Source organism: Oncorhynchus clarkii, chromosome 13 (genome assembly GCF_045791955.1).
Source record: "Oncorhynchus clarkii lewisi isolate Uvic-CL-2024 chromosome 13, UVic_Ocla_1.0, whole genome shotgun sequence".
NCBI classification, from domain to species: Eukaryota; Metazoa; Chordata; class Actinopteri; order Salmoniformes; family Salmonidae; genus Oncorhynchus; species Oncorhynchus clarkii.
Window position 1 is genome coordinate 43,476,816 of NC_092159.1, and position 17,720 is coordinate 43,494,535.

The window sequence follows — 17,720 nt, forward strand, 5'->3', positions numbered from 1 at the left end:
CCAGCAAGTGTTGTGCTGAGAGTAGTACTTTATACTACTTTATACTACTTTATAGTACTTTATACACATATTTCCATGATTTTTGCTGGTATACAGTTCTCATAGGCTACTGAACATGACGTCTCATGTCAGAATATGAAATAGGTTACTGTTTAGTGGTTTACGAGTATGTTTTGATTAAATACAAAAAGGTGAACCAAGCTAAGCGTACACACATAATCAATATCCTACTTTGTTTGTGCCTTTAGTTTGACAATTCCAAAAGCAATGGACTGATAACTGTCGATAAGAGCTCAAAAGTTGACCTCTGACCACTTTCCATTTAAAAGTCATTGCATTAGGGGAGGCTGGGACTGGGAGTGTTCTCGTTACGTCACTCGTGGGGGTTGTGTTCTTCAGTCGCGCTCAGCACCTTTGGTTCCATTCCTTGTCTGGAGATTCGAGTAGAGGGACGCTGGTGGTTCTAGCACCGCTTCTTTTGGAATTATTCTTCTCCAGTGTGGATTTGTGCTTGTCTGTGTTGGAATTATGATGTCTGATTCAATACAGACACACTATACAGGTAAGATTACGTGTAAATGTTATAACTAACATCGTTTGTTTGGTTCAGTTCAACTAGCTAACTAATTAACGCTAAGTGTCACGAATTTTAGATATTGTTTGTCGCACGGACAGCATTGCAAGTGCAGCACAGTAACTAGCCAATGTTTGTTAACCCAACTGGAATTACTTACAACTAAAGAATTGTTACCCAACTATCTACCTGGACGGCCAACACTTCACTAAAGTGATGTACTATTTGTTTATTTTTTTTCGCGTTAATGTTAACTAGTTAGCTTGCGTTAGCGACACCAGCGTTACTATGCAGCCGCATATGTAACGAACCAACAGGACAGAAGAGAGACGTTTGCTGAAGTAACGTTACATACAAAGGACCAGAATATTCTGTGCCTTATTTACGAAACACATTTCAATGTTGTCAATTCATTTTTCTGCAGATAGCAGAAACTTGTATGACAATGCGTGTACTGTACACTCTACTCGTACTCTACTTGCCATGTAAGAAAAAGTGAACAGGATTTTAGCCAGTGTTGTCAAACAGTAATGGCAATTCGGTTGCATTTCCATATAATTACATATTGAAACTCGGTTTTTTTCTGCTATGGAAAGATCATGCAGGGTTGTTTTGTGAAACGTGTGGCTAACTGAAATGGGCAGTTAATTTTTTTCCAAAGCAGTGTCAGTAGACTAAACTTATAAATGATTGTCAGCTATGGTGCCATCTATAAAACATATCTAATCTTGCTAGTTTCCTTTCTTTTTACAAGGTCATCAGTGAGTCCGGTTGTCTGCCTCCTGGTCTGCAGCTACTGCCTTTGAAGTAGGTGTGAATGCTTCATCTCTCTGGAGACACCCACCACCTCCCTGACTAGTCTGCCACCTCACTATCAGGACCAGGCAACCAGCCAGAATGGGCAACCAGCTAACAGAGATCGCCCCCAACACTCCTTTCCTCCCCAACTTCCAGTCTCTGCATGTGGTCGTCATCGGCCTGGACTCTGCAGGAAAGACCTCCCTTCTGTACAGACTAAAGCTCCGGGAGTTTGTGGAGACCATCCCCACAAAGGGCTTCAACACTGAAAGGATTAAAGTAGCAGTTGGAAGCTCGCGGGCCACCACCACCTTCCAGGTGTGGGACGTTGGCGGTCAGGAGAAGCTGCGGCCCCTGTGGAAGTCATACACACGTCGCACCGATGGCCTGGTGTTTGTTGTGGATGCTGCAGAGGCTGAGCGCATGGAGGAGGCCAAGGTGGAGCTCCACCGCATCAGTCGCTCGGCAGAGAACCAGGGAGTACCAATTCTGGTGCTTGCCAACAAGCAGGACTTGGACTCTGCAGTCTCTGCTGTGGAGGTGGAGAAGGCCTTGGCCCTACACGAGCTTAGCAACTCCACACTGCACCACACCCAGGGATGCAGCGCGCTGAATGGCCAGGGGCTCCAACCCGGCCTGGAGAAACTATATGAAATGATCCTAAAGAGGAAGAAGCTGCTCAGACACAGTAAGAAGAAAAGATGAGCTGTGCGTCTGAGCCTCTGAAAGGCGCTTCGCCCGCAGAATGGACCTCGTTGGTGTTCCTTGGAATTTTATGGGAAATTTGTGCCCCGAAGGATCTGCTTCTGGTTTCCCAGTGACGGTCAGTCCAGAGGACAGAGAAATGGACCTGTTATACTATACGTTGGACACAGCACGGACTACGTTCAGCCCTTTACAGTGGCTCTTTTGTTCTATAAACATTGCCATCTCCTTTTTTATCAAGTTGTGGTGCCGACACGGTCTAGTCCAAACGTCCAGTGACGTATGGTAGTTCTAATTTAGTTTACCTTGTAGTTCACTTTGTTTCACAGTGGTTCGCCGTTGGAAAACACAACGCTTTTGTAGATCAAAAGAGGGACAGTATTTCACCCCACTGTTCGGATGGCATTTGAACTGAAATGCCTGCTGGCACGAGGCCTGAGGCTGCTAGCCATGATGCAAGTTTTCACCACAGTTTTGCTTGTCATGATAGACTTAAATGTGTGAAGTTGTTACAACCAATATGTTTTTACATTCTGTACATATTTTTTTGTAATACTTACAAGTGAATAAATTATTGAAGACACTATCTGGGAGTCCCCCTTCTTTCCATCTGTTTATATGACCATGCTGACCAAGTGTTACTTTGCCCTTGTTATATCAAAATGTTTGCGCAGTTATTGGTATTCAACAGAACACCAAGGGTCCTTATAACTTAGGTCCTTGGTCCAGTTTCCCTTTTTGCACTTTTGAGGTAGTTTTTCTTAATGTCATTGAGAAAGTGTCCTTTGGATTCAGGAGACAACGGCTCATGTTTCTATTTCAATTACTAATCTTTCCTTTAACATCTGCCTGCTGGATCCCACCCTGGCAGAGATCGTTTAAAGAACAAACCATCTCTTTGGCTTATCAATTGTAGCTTTTGCATCAATCACAAGAGGACCTGCTTACCTGTATTCTTCAATGACATTTAATTAGTGATTTGCACATCAAGTCTCCTAGAGGACGTTCATTGGCAGTTTTCCAGTTATTTTATAGATCTATCTTAGCTCCATTACGTCATTAATTGATCAGAAAATGTATTAGATAAAATGGTATAATTAGCTCACAAAGATAATTGGTAATAGTTGTTAGAATGTGTTTTCTTGAAGGACATCTCACCTTCCATTGAAAGGGCAGTGTTAAATGGTAGCCCAAAAACCACAGGCAATTCTAAACCTGAGATTGTTAAATTACTCTTCCTAACACAGTGCACTACTTTGGCAATAGTGCCACAATGAAAATAACCTAGTTCTCGCCAGGTGCTAATATGTAACTGGTTTCTCAGATATATTGTATTTCATCAGTAGAGATAATCTACAGGTTTGAACAAGTGATCCATATTACTTGTATAGTGGAAATCAGTGGATTTAGAAGTTGTTTGATTTTTTTGTATGTGTTCACAGAATACTAAGAAACAGGATCAAGGATCTACAGAGTTTGGCCTGTATAAATATTTGAAAGCCATATGAAAGGAAATCTGTGTGCAGGACGGACTTCAAATGTACCACATAATTCAAATCAATAATGGAGGCTAGGAGCCTACACCAGCACACGAAACCCTTCCCTTTAGTCGATTTTTGGCCATTCTATTTATCAGGTAATGGTGCCATGACCAGATTAATACAATGTCACTGTCTTTGAATTGTCTCTCACACTTCACATTTTGTGGGGTATGTATGGCTACCTTAAGGTTTTGTGTCCATGCTGTTAAATTCCAATTGCATCACCTATGTTTTGGAGGCATTTTCACCCTTAAGCTTACCGTATACTTCCCAGTTGAAACTGGTTGTGCAAATTTTGTGACGTTTTGATGTTCGGCAGTTTTTTTTGATGGGCTGTTTGAGCGCACTTTAAATGTATTTTTTATTTTTATTGAGGCTAGTTGAAGTCCACCCCTTCGTCGGTGATTGGTCAAAAGTAAGGATTCTTCAATTAAATGTCATTCAATAAGACTAGTTTTCATGCACATTTGTTCAGGGTGTAAATGAGACACAGATGTTCGCTTCGCCTAGCCGAGTTCTGCTAAGAGCAAACCGAGCCTAGTGTGCGGACGGCCTGCAGGCCGATCTGGGAAGACAAGTCATGCAGGAATGTAAGAAGGACCCACCAATACCCCCGTCACGGCCACAGTCTCACCACCAACTATACACTTCTACTGATACCAAATCCAATTACCTTGATTAGAACCTCCCTGTGTGTGTCAGCAGCTTGAGCTGGATTAGTCTGCAGTATTGACTCAAACCAGCACAGAAAACTGGGAAGACAAGTTAAATGCAATTAAACTTTTATTTGATTAGTGTGTTTTTGAGATTTCATCATCAAAGTGCTCTGCTCTCCCGAGGCTCAAGACCAAAACCATGTAAAGCAGGTCTACATGAATTGAAGTTAAGGAAACATTTTTCTGTAGAAGTAAGGCTTTATAGGTCTTTGACCAAACCATTTGGTTTTGGCCAAGAACATCCATCCAGCTTGGCTGCTAACATAGTCGGCCCTGATGCCTAAATATGCTCTGCACGCTACACTTCACCCTCCCTGGCCAGTGCTGTAATTTAGGGTGTTTCTGATGTGTATCTCCACATTCTATGGGAGGCTCTAGCTTTATGGGTAATTTAAGTTGGCTCACAGATAGTGCTTCCTGAATAGAACATTACCTCTCACTCTCCAATCAGCTTTGAGGTAATAAGGCAGGGAAATTAGTCTGTGCTAAGGGAATTTTTTACACCTGAGAAAAAGTACTCAACTTATTTGTGTACTTGAACTGAAGTGTGGGTCTAATAGTTTACTTTTACGTACTTCACAGGGAATGCTTTGTAAGGGTGTGTACAAGTCAAGCAGAAAGAGCAGAAGAATTTGACAGGTTCTTCATCTGCATTGTTCCTCCCATAGTATAGCTTGCAGCTAGTGCGTCATAGCAGTGAAGGGTGTGCAGAGGCAAGCTATCAAGCTTGCGTGAAGCTCTATTATATCAAACAAACCCTGTGATTCACACCCACTCTCTAAAGAATAGCTGAGCAGTGACACAGGCCTGGCTATGCACTGTCCCCCAGGCACTAAAGGAGATACTCAGTCTGACAGCCAATGAGCTGAAAGTACTACTTAATTTGTTTTTTGCGGTATCTGTACTTTACTTTACTATTTACTATTTACTATTTATATAGTAAAGTAACTTTACTTCACTACATTCCTAAAGGAAAGAATGTACTTTTTACTCCATACATTTTCCCTGACACCCACAGGTACTCGTTACATGTTTAATGCTTAGCAGGAAAAGAAAATGGTCCAATTCACACACTTATCAAGAGAACACTTGGTTAACCCCAAGCTTGATGTCATCGTCAGTGATTTTTAAGCCATTCCAACAGTAGTGATACCAACTACACCACATATGGAAAAGAATCATGAAAATCAAATGTGAATCTTGTATGGCAGTGGTGTATTTGTATATGTGTTCATGTATATGCCTTATATGACATACACAAGTGAGTACATGATGTGGTGCATTTCCCATAAAGATATGGCAGTATTTGAGATGAAATATCTGAATTATATGAGTCATCTACGAATATCATAAGGAATGTGTATGTGCTGAGAATGTAACAAAATAAACGCTTTCCTTATAGGTTTCACTTTTTTTTAAGTCAACATATTAAAAAAAATCACACTTATTATGAGAAAAATATAATACTTTAATAATCATTTTCAGGTATGCGTTTCTATGGTTAAGGTTGGGCAGCACCTCGTGCTAGACAGTTGATGTATTTTCAGCTATGCCTTTGGTCTCCCACCCAGGGTTTTAACCAAGCCCAGCTTAGCTATGATATTTGTCACTAAGCCAGTTTAGCTATGATATTTGTCACATTACTAATGTGCTGTCATGAGAATGATTGTTGGAGATCTCCACTTAATAACTAAATAGATGAACTTCTGCTATTAGTCATTCATCAATTTCCTCCTGTCTTCCTCCTTTCCTCCTCCTCCATCTCCTCTCTTCCTCCTCCTCTTCACCATCTTCTCCTCCTCTTCACCCTCTCCTACTCCTGCTCCTCCTCCTTCCACTCATCCTCACAGTGAACTTTGCTTATATTTTCCAATAAGTGTCACATTGCATGTGTCAGTGACATCAGCCAGTGGTATGCAAGTGCTTTGAAATGATTATGTCCCATGTATGAGACCTTAGAAGGCTTAGGTTACATGTCTCTTTTATGGTTTTTCTAATATAATACATGCAACATATAAGTCAGATATTACAAGAATCTTCTATGAATCTTGTAAGTATATTTGCTGCCAAATGTATTGCTTACAAGTTCCAGGTAGAACATGCAAGAATCTTGTCAAATTCTTCTATCTTTTCCATATGAGATACTCCCTGATTTTGCATGAATACAGCTGGTTGACAGATGGGCCATCAGTTGAGTGCTCTCTTAGTGTGTTTCTGTTTCTCTCCAATGACCTGGGGTTGTGCTTGTGTGCACAAAGGGAGATTTAGCACCACTTGCAAGTTCAGCTTCACGTGTGATCTCAAACAAAGCCATCTGTTATGTTTTTGATATTCATCTTTGAAGATGTGGTGATGCACGAGAAATGTAGCTTCTCTTATTATTAAACTGTAGTCCATTTTTGATAAAAGTGACAGAAGACAGCATCAGAAATCTGCAATTTTATGAAAGCAAATCTAACTGAAACCATGGCGAAAGAGATATCACTGTCTCTCATTTTGCCTGTACAAACCACTCTGCATACATAACATCCTATCTTCCCTCTGTACCTTTAATGGGTTATTGGGGTTAATAGGCAGATCCAGGGGTCTCTCTGCGTTGGACATCCTAATACTCTATTTGACACTGAGGGCCAGGAGGTAAATGATGTCTTCTGTTCTGGCCCATCCATAGAGGTCAACCCGGCTCCATTACTATCTTAGCCAGGCTGGCGGAACAAGTGCCAATTCCAATGAGTGACTCTATAACGATGTGACCTGAAATGGGTTACTGTGCAATCAGCTCCTGCACTGGTGTCTGGAAGGGGATCTGCCTCCTACTATTGGGAAAAATGAATGGTGAATGGGGATATTCATACATGGATTGGCCTTGGTCACATATCTGTGTGTCTTGCAGTCCTGGGTTTAGTATTTGTCATTTAAATACTTCTATTCTGTATTTTTTTACTATTTCCTAATAATCTGGTGCCGAATCAACTATTACTATTTTAAGTATTTGAAAGCATAAAAAAAAAAATAGCTTCCTATATATAGCCTACTACTTGAAGATATTTATAAATACTTGTTTCCAAATACGTTATTTCAAATAACCCTAGGACCAAACAGAACTGAGTTCAAATGCATGGGAGTTTTTAAATAATAGCATATTTGTGTTTGAAAATACATGCCAATACTTTCCAAGTGTATTTCCAAATACATTCCAATATTCAACTATTTGTTTTTTTTCAAAGAAAAAATATCTGAATACTTACTTTGATATGTATGTGAATATAATTTAAATAATTTAGTAATTTAAACCCAGGTGTGGTGTCTTGCAAGGAGATGTGAGATGTTGAAAGGCTAACATCACATTATTATTAGAAGTCAGGTTAACTGTTAAATACTGTGTGATGGTGAGGACAACTGATGAATCATGAGTGGAAACATAGTGTTTGTGTTTATTGCACCCATATGCCTGCAACCAGTTACTCCATGTTCCAACGAGAACAGAGCAAACCCAACTAAGACCTGTCAACAAACATGGTCGCTCGGGAAACAAGCACAGTGCCTTGTGAGACATGGCTCTCTCAGGCGTTAAGGAGGCAATTAAACAGACTTGTCTCTACCTCACACGGTCGTCACTCAGATGCTGTTTATTTGGCACTGTGCTGCAATCTTCAGGTAGAAGTTTTCCCATAGACACAGATTTAGGATCAGTTTACCCTCTTCTAATCCTGGTGTTAAGCATCGAAGGGAATTGTAAAAACTAGCTCTAGATCAGCATCTATGTGTAACTCCATCTAGATTCTGTGTGATTTATCTGCTACAAACATAGTCATTTAGCACCTGGCCTCAGGGCTTGCTCTGAATCAGCATGAGTCTTGTTGTAACCCACAACACCAGGGTACAATGAAATGGTTTGGACAGTAAAGCACAAACCTACTTTGGTTCTCAGATAAGTATGTATTTTTCTGTACCAAAGTTTTCCCTTAAAACAAGAGGTAAAAAAAACATGTTTTTAAATGAATGGACAACTCTGCCATTGGTTTGTAAGTGCAAACATAGGTCTTATCTTCTGTTATTGTTTCTCTTCCTCTGTGATATCTTGTTTGGCCCATAAAGTTCCTCTCTCAATGTGAAGACAGTCCATGCTGACAGTTAGTTCTGGGTAGATGTCCTTGCTTGCTTATCACTCATATTGCAAAATGTTCCTATCCGCCCCCGGACAATGTTATTTTTCGATGTAGGTAGTAGAGATCTAAAACTGTCAGAAATTAGTAGGTTAGTGTACAGTGTAGGACAAGTGTGTGGTCTATGTTAGTCAATGTGTGTGGGGGAGACAGTGAGAGACTGACTTGGTGTTTACCACAGTGGCCTTGAGATAAGAATGCATTTGTGCATGAAAACAATATCTTTATGTGTGTTCCTCTCATTTTGATTCTCTCTCTTGCTCTCTCTCTCTCTCTGCCATTGAAACGTCTCTCTCTCTCTCTCTCTCTGCCAGTGAAACGTCTCTCTCTCTAGCCTCAGCCCAAGCTGTGAGCTCCCAGGATACTTCATCCGCTATTACACTCAGGAATGTTCTCATTAAACGCTTTGGGAACTCTGTCCAGCCCATTATACAATTTTGCCACACCAGTGAATATTTAATTAATTGCCGTCTTTTGGTGGTGGTGTGACACAAGCAGGAAGTACAGTTCTGGAACTATTTGGAGAGTTTAACTAAATGGAATTGTGCTTTTTGTGAAAAGCCCACAGAAAAGGAAGAATAACATGTGGGGCGGTTACATCACTTGTAGTACTGTTATGAAGTACATCTTTATGTGCATCCAATTTGTTATCAGTGATCAAGTCTGTATTGTTTCTCTCTATCACTGACCATTTACCTCATGACAGACAAGTGACATGATGTAAGTTAACAGAGCCCACAGTGTCTCTGCTTTTTCTCCCCGTCGCTCCTCACAGCCCCAGCAGTCCGCTGATCACAGTTTGTTTTCACTATAAAGTACTGGCCCAGGGGAGTAAGGATTATTGTAACAGCCAAGATGGGTGTCGGGATAGGGGAGAGCAAGGGAGGAGAGGGTGGTATTAGGACACAAAACTCTTTGTTTTACTCTCTGGGGCTTGGACGTCTGCCTGAACAGTCCAGCAAAGCTTTAATTGGAGCATCAGAGGTTGGAGAATCTGCTCTGCTTGGCTCTCCTTGGCCTTTAGCTTTGCTGCTCTCTGGAAACAGACTGTCAGAGCACCACACAGGGACACAGCACTGCAGGGCAAACAGTTACAGTCTGGATCTCAGCTGGGCCATAGCAGCTGTTATACCCTCCAGTTGATGACGTCACCTGAGAAACAACGGCTGTTGTTTTGAAATTATTCCGGGATTTTATATGATGGGTCTGATAGTGTGGTGTAGCCTGTCAAGTAGACTGATGATTAGTTTACCACCCCGGGCCCCGGGCCCTGGGCACTCTACCTCTCGATTTGCGCCATTATGGAGTCTACGGCACACTATCATGCCAGGGAAAGTTTTAGTAATTTCTGAATGAGAGAGGACATGTGAAAATGAGTATTGGTTTTCCACATCTTTGCGTGAGCTGTGCCCTTTGACCCGTGAAACATACAGAGAAGAGTAATCATTACATACAGACTTTCATGTCAAAGTAATCACACATTTTAGTCAATATTTGGTTTTACTATGTTCCACTTAAGAGCCTCAGCTGTAAAACTCAGTTTTCAGGTCTCACCACCAGTCTTGCATGTAGAGGTTGACTCCTGCTAGATTACTCAGCAAGGTGCCACTCTATGCCAGACATTCAAGGAATGTATCACCAGTTTGTCTGCATTGTCTGCATATATAATACCATTACCAGTGTCAGTCAGGCTTTGAAAGAACAATATGGATATGATAAAAGCTCCATGTGAAGATAATCAAGTCTGTCTGAGACTGTTGTTGATTATAAAGGACCCAATAACCTTTTAAGCTTCAAATCCTTCTTCTCTTTCCATTCTACCTCTGTTCTGTTCTATTCAGATATGCATACATTTTACAGGTAATCCATTTAAAGGCACGATGCACACAATGAAACAATCCAAGTTAAGAGCCCCTCTCAAGGGCACTGCAGTAATATGCACCGCCTGGGATCTTAACATGCAACCATCTGGTAAACCCTCTTCCTCTACATACAAATTCATACAGCCTATTTAAAATTCCCCTTTAAAGGCTCCTTCAAAGTTTTTGGTTTTGTAATATTATTGAAGAGTATTGACGGCCCTCAAAATACCAGCTACATACCAATATCTGAAATGATTACCGGAAATATGAAGGCGATGGGCTCTTTTCAATCTGTATCCTGAAGCATTACAGATTGCGCGATAGACATTTAAAGGTAATGTCCGATTAACCCAACATATGCAGCGTTTACCGTGAATGTAGTCTCCACCAATGCGGTAACATTGCCTTTAAATTTCAATTACGCTGTAATGCTGAACTTCCGCGATATGGATTGAATAGAGCCCTATGAAAGCTACAGAACACTATTCCACTATATGAATGCATAAAACACTCTGTTGGCTTATTTTTCCTGAATTGAAGTTTCCGTCCTCATTGAGTATTCTCTAACATATACACTGAGTGTACAAAACATTGACTGACCAAGTGAATCCAGGTGAAAGCTATGATCCCTTATTGATATCACTTCTTAAATCCACTTTAATCAGTGTAGATGAAGAGGAGGAGACAGGTTAAAGAAGGATTTTTAGGCCTTGAGACAATTGAGACATGTATTGTGTGTGTCTCTTTCAGAGAATGAATGGGCAAGACAAAAGGTTTAAGTGCCTTTGAACGGGGTATGGTAGTAGCTGCCCGGCGCACCAGTTTGAGTGTGTCTAGAACTGCTACGCTGCTATTTTTCTCACACTCAACAGTTTCCTGTGTGTATCAAGCAGTGGAGGTTCCTCAGATGAGGAAGAGGAGGACCACCCTCCTCAATGAAATTTCACAAAAATAAAATATTGAAACATTAAAATAAGTTATCCTGTTTAGATAAAACTATACTAAATACAGTATATTCACGTCACCAAATAATTAATTAAAACACAGTTTTGCAATGGTCTACAGTAGCCTCAACAGCGCTCTGTAGGGTAGCACTACGGTGTAGCCGGAGGACAGCTAATTTCTGTCCTCCTCTGGGTACATTGACTTCAATACAAAACCTAGGAAGCTCAGAGTTCTCACTACCTTCCATAGACTGACACAGTAATTATGGCAACTTCCGGAGGACGTCCTCCAACCTTTCAGAGCTCTTGCAACATGAACTGACATGTTGTCCACCTAATCAAATGATCAGATAATTAATCTAGTACTGAAAGCATAAGCTACAGCTAGCACTGCAGTACATATATTGTGGTGAGCAGTTGACTCGAAGAGAGAAAGACAATAGTTGAACAGTTTTGAACAAATTAATTGTTTAAGAAATGCAATAGAGATAGAGAGAGAGCTAGCTATATTTTGTTGTATTTTTTTCACTTTCACTTACTTAGCTAGCAAATGCAGCTAGCTAGTTTAGCCTACTCACACCCGGCTCAAAACAGAGTGGAATGCTATGTTACCTAGCTGACTATGGCTATCCAACACTGGAACTCTTCCAAGTTAAGGTAAGCTTTTGATTTTATTAATTTATTGCCACCGAGTCCACCGGTGTAACTGCTAAACTGCTTGCCCCGACACTGTACTGCAGGATTGTAGTGGATTAACTAACGTGTTAGTTTTAGTAATTATGTTGACTATGAAGTTAGCTAATATGGTGACAACGATGTAGGCTGTGATATGAATGTTTGGCTTGGAAAGGTTTGGCTTTCTTCACCTGGCCACAGAAAGCTGTTGTGTTGTGCAATGAAGTCCACAAGCGAAGGGAAAAGGTGAGAGGAGGAGAGCGCGTAGATGCAAGAAGGAATTATATAACGAGCAAAGTGATCATGCTGTTTGTATGTGGCTGCTATGAAAGTGAACTGTGTTTGCGGGTGATCAGGTGTGTATTCATTTCGCCGATTCTGTTGAAAAACAGTTCTTAAACGGAAGCAAACGGAACTAAATGGGGATAAAAAAAAACATTAATTTGCAACTAATGATGCCACCCTAGATCAGCTAGATGCAGGCAAGAGTGTGCAAGGCGGTACTTAATGTGTCATTGTCACCTTGATTACTCAAATCTTCTCTCGACCTGTGCACCTACGTTGTAAACTTTCATTCGTAGGCTAGGTTGTAGCAACCTCATGATGGGTATAGGGAAAATGTGAGTATAATGTAGTAGTCTAAACCTATCAATGTTACATAGAGCTGGGTGAATGGAATATGAATGACAGTCATCAAATATGCTGTAATAGAAATAAGGTCATGGTCATATTTAAAAAAAATCTTGCTCCCTCATTCTAAACAGCACCGACCGCCACTGATATGAAGAATGGTCCACCACCAAAAGGACACCCAGCCAACTTGACACAATTGTGGGGAAGCATTGGAGTCAACATAGGCCAGCATCCCTGTGGAACGCTTTCGACACCTTGTAGAGTCCATGCCCCGACGAATTGAAGCTGTTCTGAGGGCAAAGGGAGCGCTACTAAATATTAGGAAGGTATTCCTAATGTTTTGTACACTCAGTGTAAACTTAACCTCCCAACAGGCTTACATGCTTAATTACTAACATCATGAGTAATTGCAGCTGCATTGGTCCCCGCTGGTCTCCTCTATTTTGATCAGTTAGGACCTTTTTAGGAATGTGAAATGGAAATAGACATTTAAATTAACACCCGAGACAAGGGGGTGTTGAAAAGCTGTGGAGAAATGTAATGGACGAAGATAGCCAACACACTGAACTGACACAGACAGATGCAGCCAGAGAGGATGGATGCATTAGAGTTTCTCTCTGGATGACAACGCACCCAAATGCTGACCATCCTCCCTTTCGGTAGCCACAGAAACCACTGGCAGGTTACCAAGAGTGACCCTCTGGAAGCATCAGACATTTACTGCTTTTGTGGGGCAGGGCTGCATATCATCAGAGGTCATGACCTTTAATGTGGGGGCTGGGTTCATTGGTGGGATTTTATCATGTTCAGCATTGTACTCTCGCTCTGCACTGTTTGACTAACCAATATGATAACACAACAGATTATTGATAGTAGCTCCTGGTTACGAACAGATTTGGTTCAAAATAACTTATCAAGGTTAGACCTAGGTCATTAGCTCATAATAATGTTTGTCCTCTCTTGGATTAAACTGTTGCTACTTTTTAGGGTGTAAAATAAAAAATGCATATTTTGACCAATGGGTAAAATAAGATGTTAATTGTGATGATGATCCTCTAAGAAAACCAATTGTCCAAACCTCGTCTCTATCATAATCCGTTCAAAACGGATTGAAGTTTTTACCCTGGTAGGGTGGTCAAAATTAGTAAAATAGCATGGTGTCAGACGCTGTGTGAGAATTAAGGGCTACCACTGAACTTGTCATCTTTCTCCTCAAATCTGGAGGACAGAAAACAGCATAAAAAAATAAGATTGACATCGATTTTGAGACATGACATTTATTAATATTTTAGTATACGCTGTTCATATTAATGCAAAGTTCCTGTGCTTTTTCAAAAACTTCTCACAAAAACAAGTGCATCAATAGTTAGGTTTCCAGCCAATAGGAGACAGATTTTCATGCAAAAATTCTAAAATCTGCATTTAAACAATATGCACATTTTCCCACCAGTTTCCATCAAATTGACTTGTTACAGATAAATGGCTGTGCGTGATGACGTAGCACACATAAAAATACATGATGACATAGTGCACATAAAAAATACATGATGACATAGTGCACATAAAAAATACATGATGACATAGTGCACATAAAAATACATGATGACATAGTGCACATAAAAATACATGATGACATAGTGCACATAAAAATACATGACATAGTGCACATAAAAATACATGATGACATAGTGCACATAAAAATACATGATGACATAGTGCACATAAAAATACATGATGACATAGTGCACATAAAAATACATGATGACATAGTGCACATAAAAAATAATGTTTGCAGTTAAATTCACATTTGTTCCATTACATTTAACTCTACTGACGGTTTTCTCACCAAAAATTTTGCGATATAGCAAGTGTGCCCACTCTGGTATTGGCATGTGCGCATGCTCTTGGCTAGAGCATATGTATAGCCCACATGATAAGACTATTATGGACAAAAGAGCAAGATTATTTTTATTTGTCAAACAGCAGACAAGCATCGATGATCATGTCACCAGAATAAGACCCTCGATATTTATTGGAAAGGAGCATCTACCGTATTTTGCTATGTCAACATTTGGAAAGATTTCCAAAACAAATTCTGTTTCCATCGGGCCTGTCATGAGATTTTTTTTATCCAACACGCACTTTAATCGCATAAAAAGGTTTCTGTGAAATGTCAACGGAGCACATAGCATACCCCAAGCGTTTTATTTTCAAAGCCTTTTACATTTAATTCAGCTCGAGTCATTCTAATTTTGCTATTTGCAACCTGCGGAAACAACTTGGAAGACAACGTCAACTAAATGTAAAATCCTCAAAAGATTTGGCAATAAAGCTGCACAGCTCTGTCAACAGAGCTCTGTGTTTATTATCAGATGTAAAAATAAATATCCTCTCACTGTCAACTATATATTTTTTCAGCAAACTTAACATGTGTAAATATTTGTATGAACAACTGAGACAAGTTCCACAGACTTGTGACGAACAGAAATTGAATAATGTGTCCCTGAACAAAGGGGGGGTCAAAATAAAAAGTAACAGTCAGTATCTGGTGTGGCCACCAGCTGCATTAAATACTGCAGTGCATCTCCTCCTCATGGACTGCACCAGATTTGCCAGTTCTTGCTGTGAGATGTTACCCCACTCTTCTACCAAGGCACCTGAAAGTTCCTGGACATTTCTGGGGGGAATGTCCCCAGTCCTCACTCTCCGATCCAACAGGTCCCAGACGTGCTCAAAGGGATTGAGATCCGGGCTCTTTGCTGGCCATGGTAGAACACTGACATTCCTGTCTTGCAGGAAATCACGCACGGAACGAGCAGTATGGCTGGTGGCATTGTCATGCTGGAGGGTCATGTCAGGATGAGCCTGCAGGAAGGGTACCACATGAGGGAGGAGGATGTCTTCCCTGTAACGCACAGCGTTGTTGTTATTGCAGGCAATCACAATCTCAATCCGATGATGCTGTGACACACCGCCCCATGACGGACCCTCCACCTCCAAATCGATCACGCTCCAGAGTACAAGCCTATAACTTGGTACAAGCCTTGGTATAACGCTCATTCCTTTGACGATGAACACAAATCCGACCATCACCCCTGGTGAGACAAAACCGCGACTCTTCAGTGAAGAGCACTTTTTGCCGGTCTTGTCTGGTTCAGCAACTGTGGGTTTGTGCCCATAGGCGACGTTGTTGCCGGTGATGTCTGGTGGGGAACTGCCTTACAACAGGCCTACAAACCCTCAGTCCAACCTCTCTCAGCCTATTGCGGACAGTCTGAGCACTGATGGAGGGATTGTGCATTCCTGGTGTAACTCGGGCAGTTGTTGTTGCCATCTTGTACCTGTCCTGCAGGTGTGATGTTTGGATGTACCGATCCTGTGCAGGTGTTGTTACACGTGATCTGCCACTGCGAGAATGATCAGCTGTCCGTCTTGTCTCCCTGTAGTGCTGTCTTAGGCGTTTCATAGTACAGACATTGCAATTTATTGCCCTGGCCACATCTGCAGTCCTCATGCCTCCTTGCAGCATGCCTGAGGCACGTTCATGCAGATGAGCAGGGACCCTGGGCATCTTTCTTTTGGTGTTTTTCAGAGTCAGTAGAAAGGCCTCTTTAGTGTCCTAAGTTTTCATAACTGTGACCTTAATTGCCTACCGTCTATAAGCTGTTAGTGTCTTAACGACCATTCCACAGGTGCATGTTCATTAATTGTTTATGGTTCATCGAACAAGCATAGGAAACAGTGTTTAAACCCTTTACAATGAAGATCTGTGAAGTTATTTGGATTTTTACGAATTATCTTTGAAAGACAGGGTCCTGAAAAAGGAACATTTCTTTTGTTGCTGAGTTTATTAGATTACGAAATCTGACCTTTTGTCCATATAAGGTCCCACAAACTGAGAAATTAGAATAAGGCTGTAACATAACAAAATGTGGAAAAAGTCAAGGGGTCTGAAAACTTTCCGAATGCACTTTCTCTTTAATAAACATGTCTGCCCATGTAATATCAAGGGTTTGAGTTTGACCTGACATGACTTTCTTCAGATCTAAGATAACTCTGAGACTAAACAAAAAAAACAGTGCTGGCCTCCTGAGTGGCACAGTTGCCACTAGAGATCCTGGTTTGAATCCAGGCTCTGTCACAGCCGGCCGTGACTGGGTCCATGGGGCGGCGGTGAACAACTGGCCCAGCGTCGTCCGGGTTAGGAGAGGGTTGGGCCGGCAGGGATGTCCTTGTCCCATCGTGCTCTAGCAAATCCTATGGCTGGCTAGGTGCATGCACGCTGACACTGTCGCCAGGTGTACAGTGTTTCCTCTTTCCTCTTCCTCCGGGTTAAGCGGGCATTGTGTCAAAGAAGCAGTGCGGCTTGGTTGGGTTGTGTTTCGGAGTACGCACGGCCCTTGACCTTCGCCTCTCTTGACCTTTGCCTCTCCCGATTCCGTACGGGTGGATGGATACCACGAAATTGGGGAGAAAAAAGGGTACAACTAAAAAACAAAAATAAAATAGAAAAACAACAGTGCTGAATATTTTATCACATTGATTCACAACAACAGAAGGTTCTGTCTACTGTACGTTTAGTCTGCACACAACACACAGGTTTCCTCCTGTGAATAATGCATCAACTTTACTGATTTCATACAGGGTGTGCTTGTTAGTGTTTGGAGACTTGTGAGGGTCAGTGTTAGTGTTAGGGTTGATATTGAAAAGGTTCCCCCTGGATGTTGCTGTATGTCTGAGTTGTGATGTCTGGGAGTCTGGAGGTTTTCACTGTGTGTTTGTGTCTGGAGGTGCTGCGTAGACAGACTGTATAAACATAACTGTTTGAAGATATGTCTCTTTCAGAGTGAGGTGGTAGACCCACGCTTTAAATCAACGCGTGGGGGAGCCTCAGCCTGAACAAAAGCCGGACATAACAGGGATGAGAAGGGTGACAACAGGCTATAAATCCGCAGACCTCTGTTGGTGAGTCCTTTGGTGTGGATAATTAGTCTGCCAGCCCCCGCAGAGGAGACACTCACAACACTCCCACCCAACCTGTACCTCACCCTGGCCGCCACTGAGCTCCTAAATCCTGGTCGTAAAGTGAGGGACCCTGCTGCACAG

At 41.5% G+C, this 17,720-nt stretch overlaps 1 protein-coding gene across 1 annotated transcript; it reads left to right on the forward strand.

The window, feature by feature from the left end:
• The first annotated feature begins 422 nt into the window (after positions 1 to 422).
• On the forward strand, positions 423 to 2,661 carry LOC139364824 (ADP-ribosylation factor-like protein 4D). The gene is made up of 2 exons (XM_071101957.1): positions 423 to 562; positions 1,329 to 2,661. The coding sequence occupies exon 2, from the start codon at positions 1,472 to 1,474 to the stop codon at positions 2,075 to 2,077; it is 606 nt and encodes a 201-aa protein (XP_070958058.1). The 5' UTR covers positions 423 to 562; positions 1,329 to 1,471; the 3' UTR covers positions 2,078 to 2,661.
• The last annotated feature ends 15,059 nt before the right edge of the window (positions 2,662 to 17,720 follow it).

Excerpts from the sequence above, each read along its gene's own strand:
- LOC139364824 (XM_071101957.1), top strand. The coding sequence starts at position 1,472 with ATGGGCAACCAGCTAACAGAGATCGCCCCCAACACTCCTTTCCTCCCC.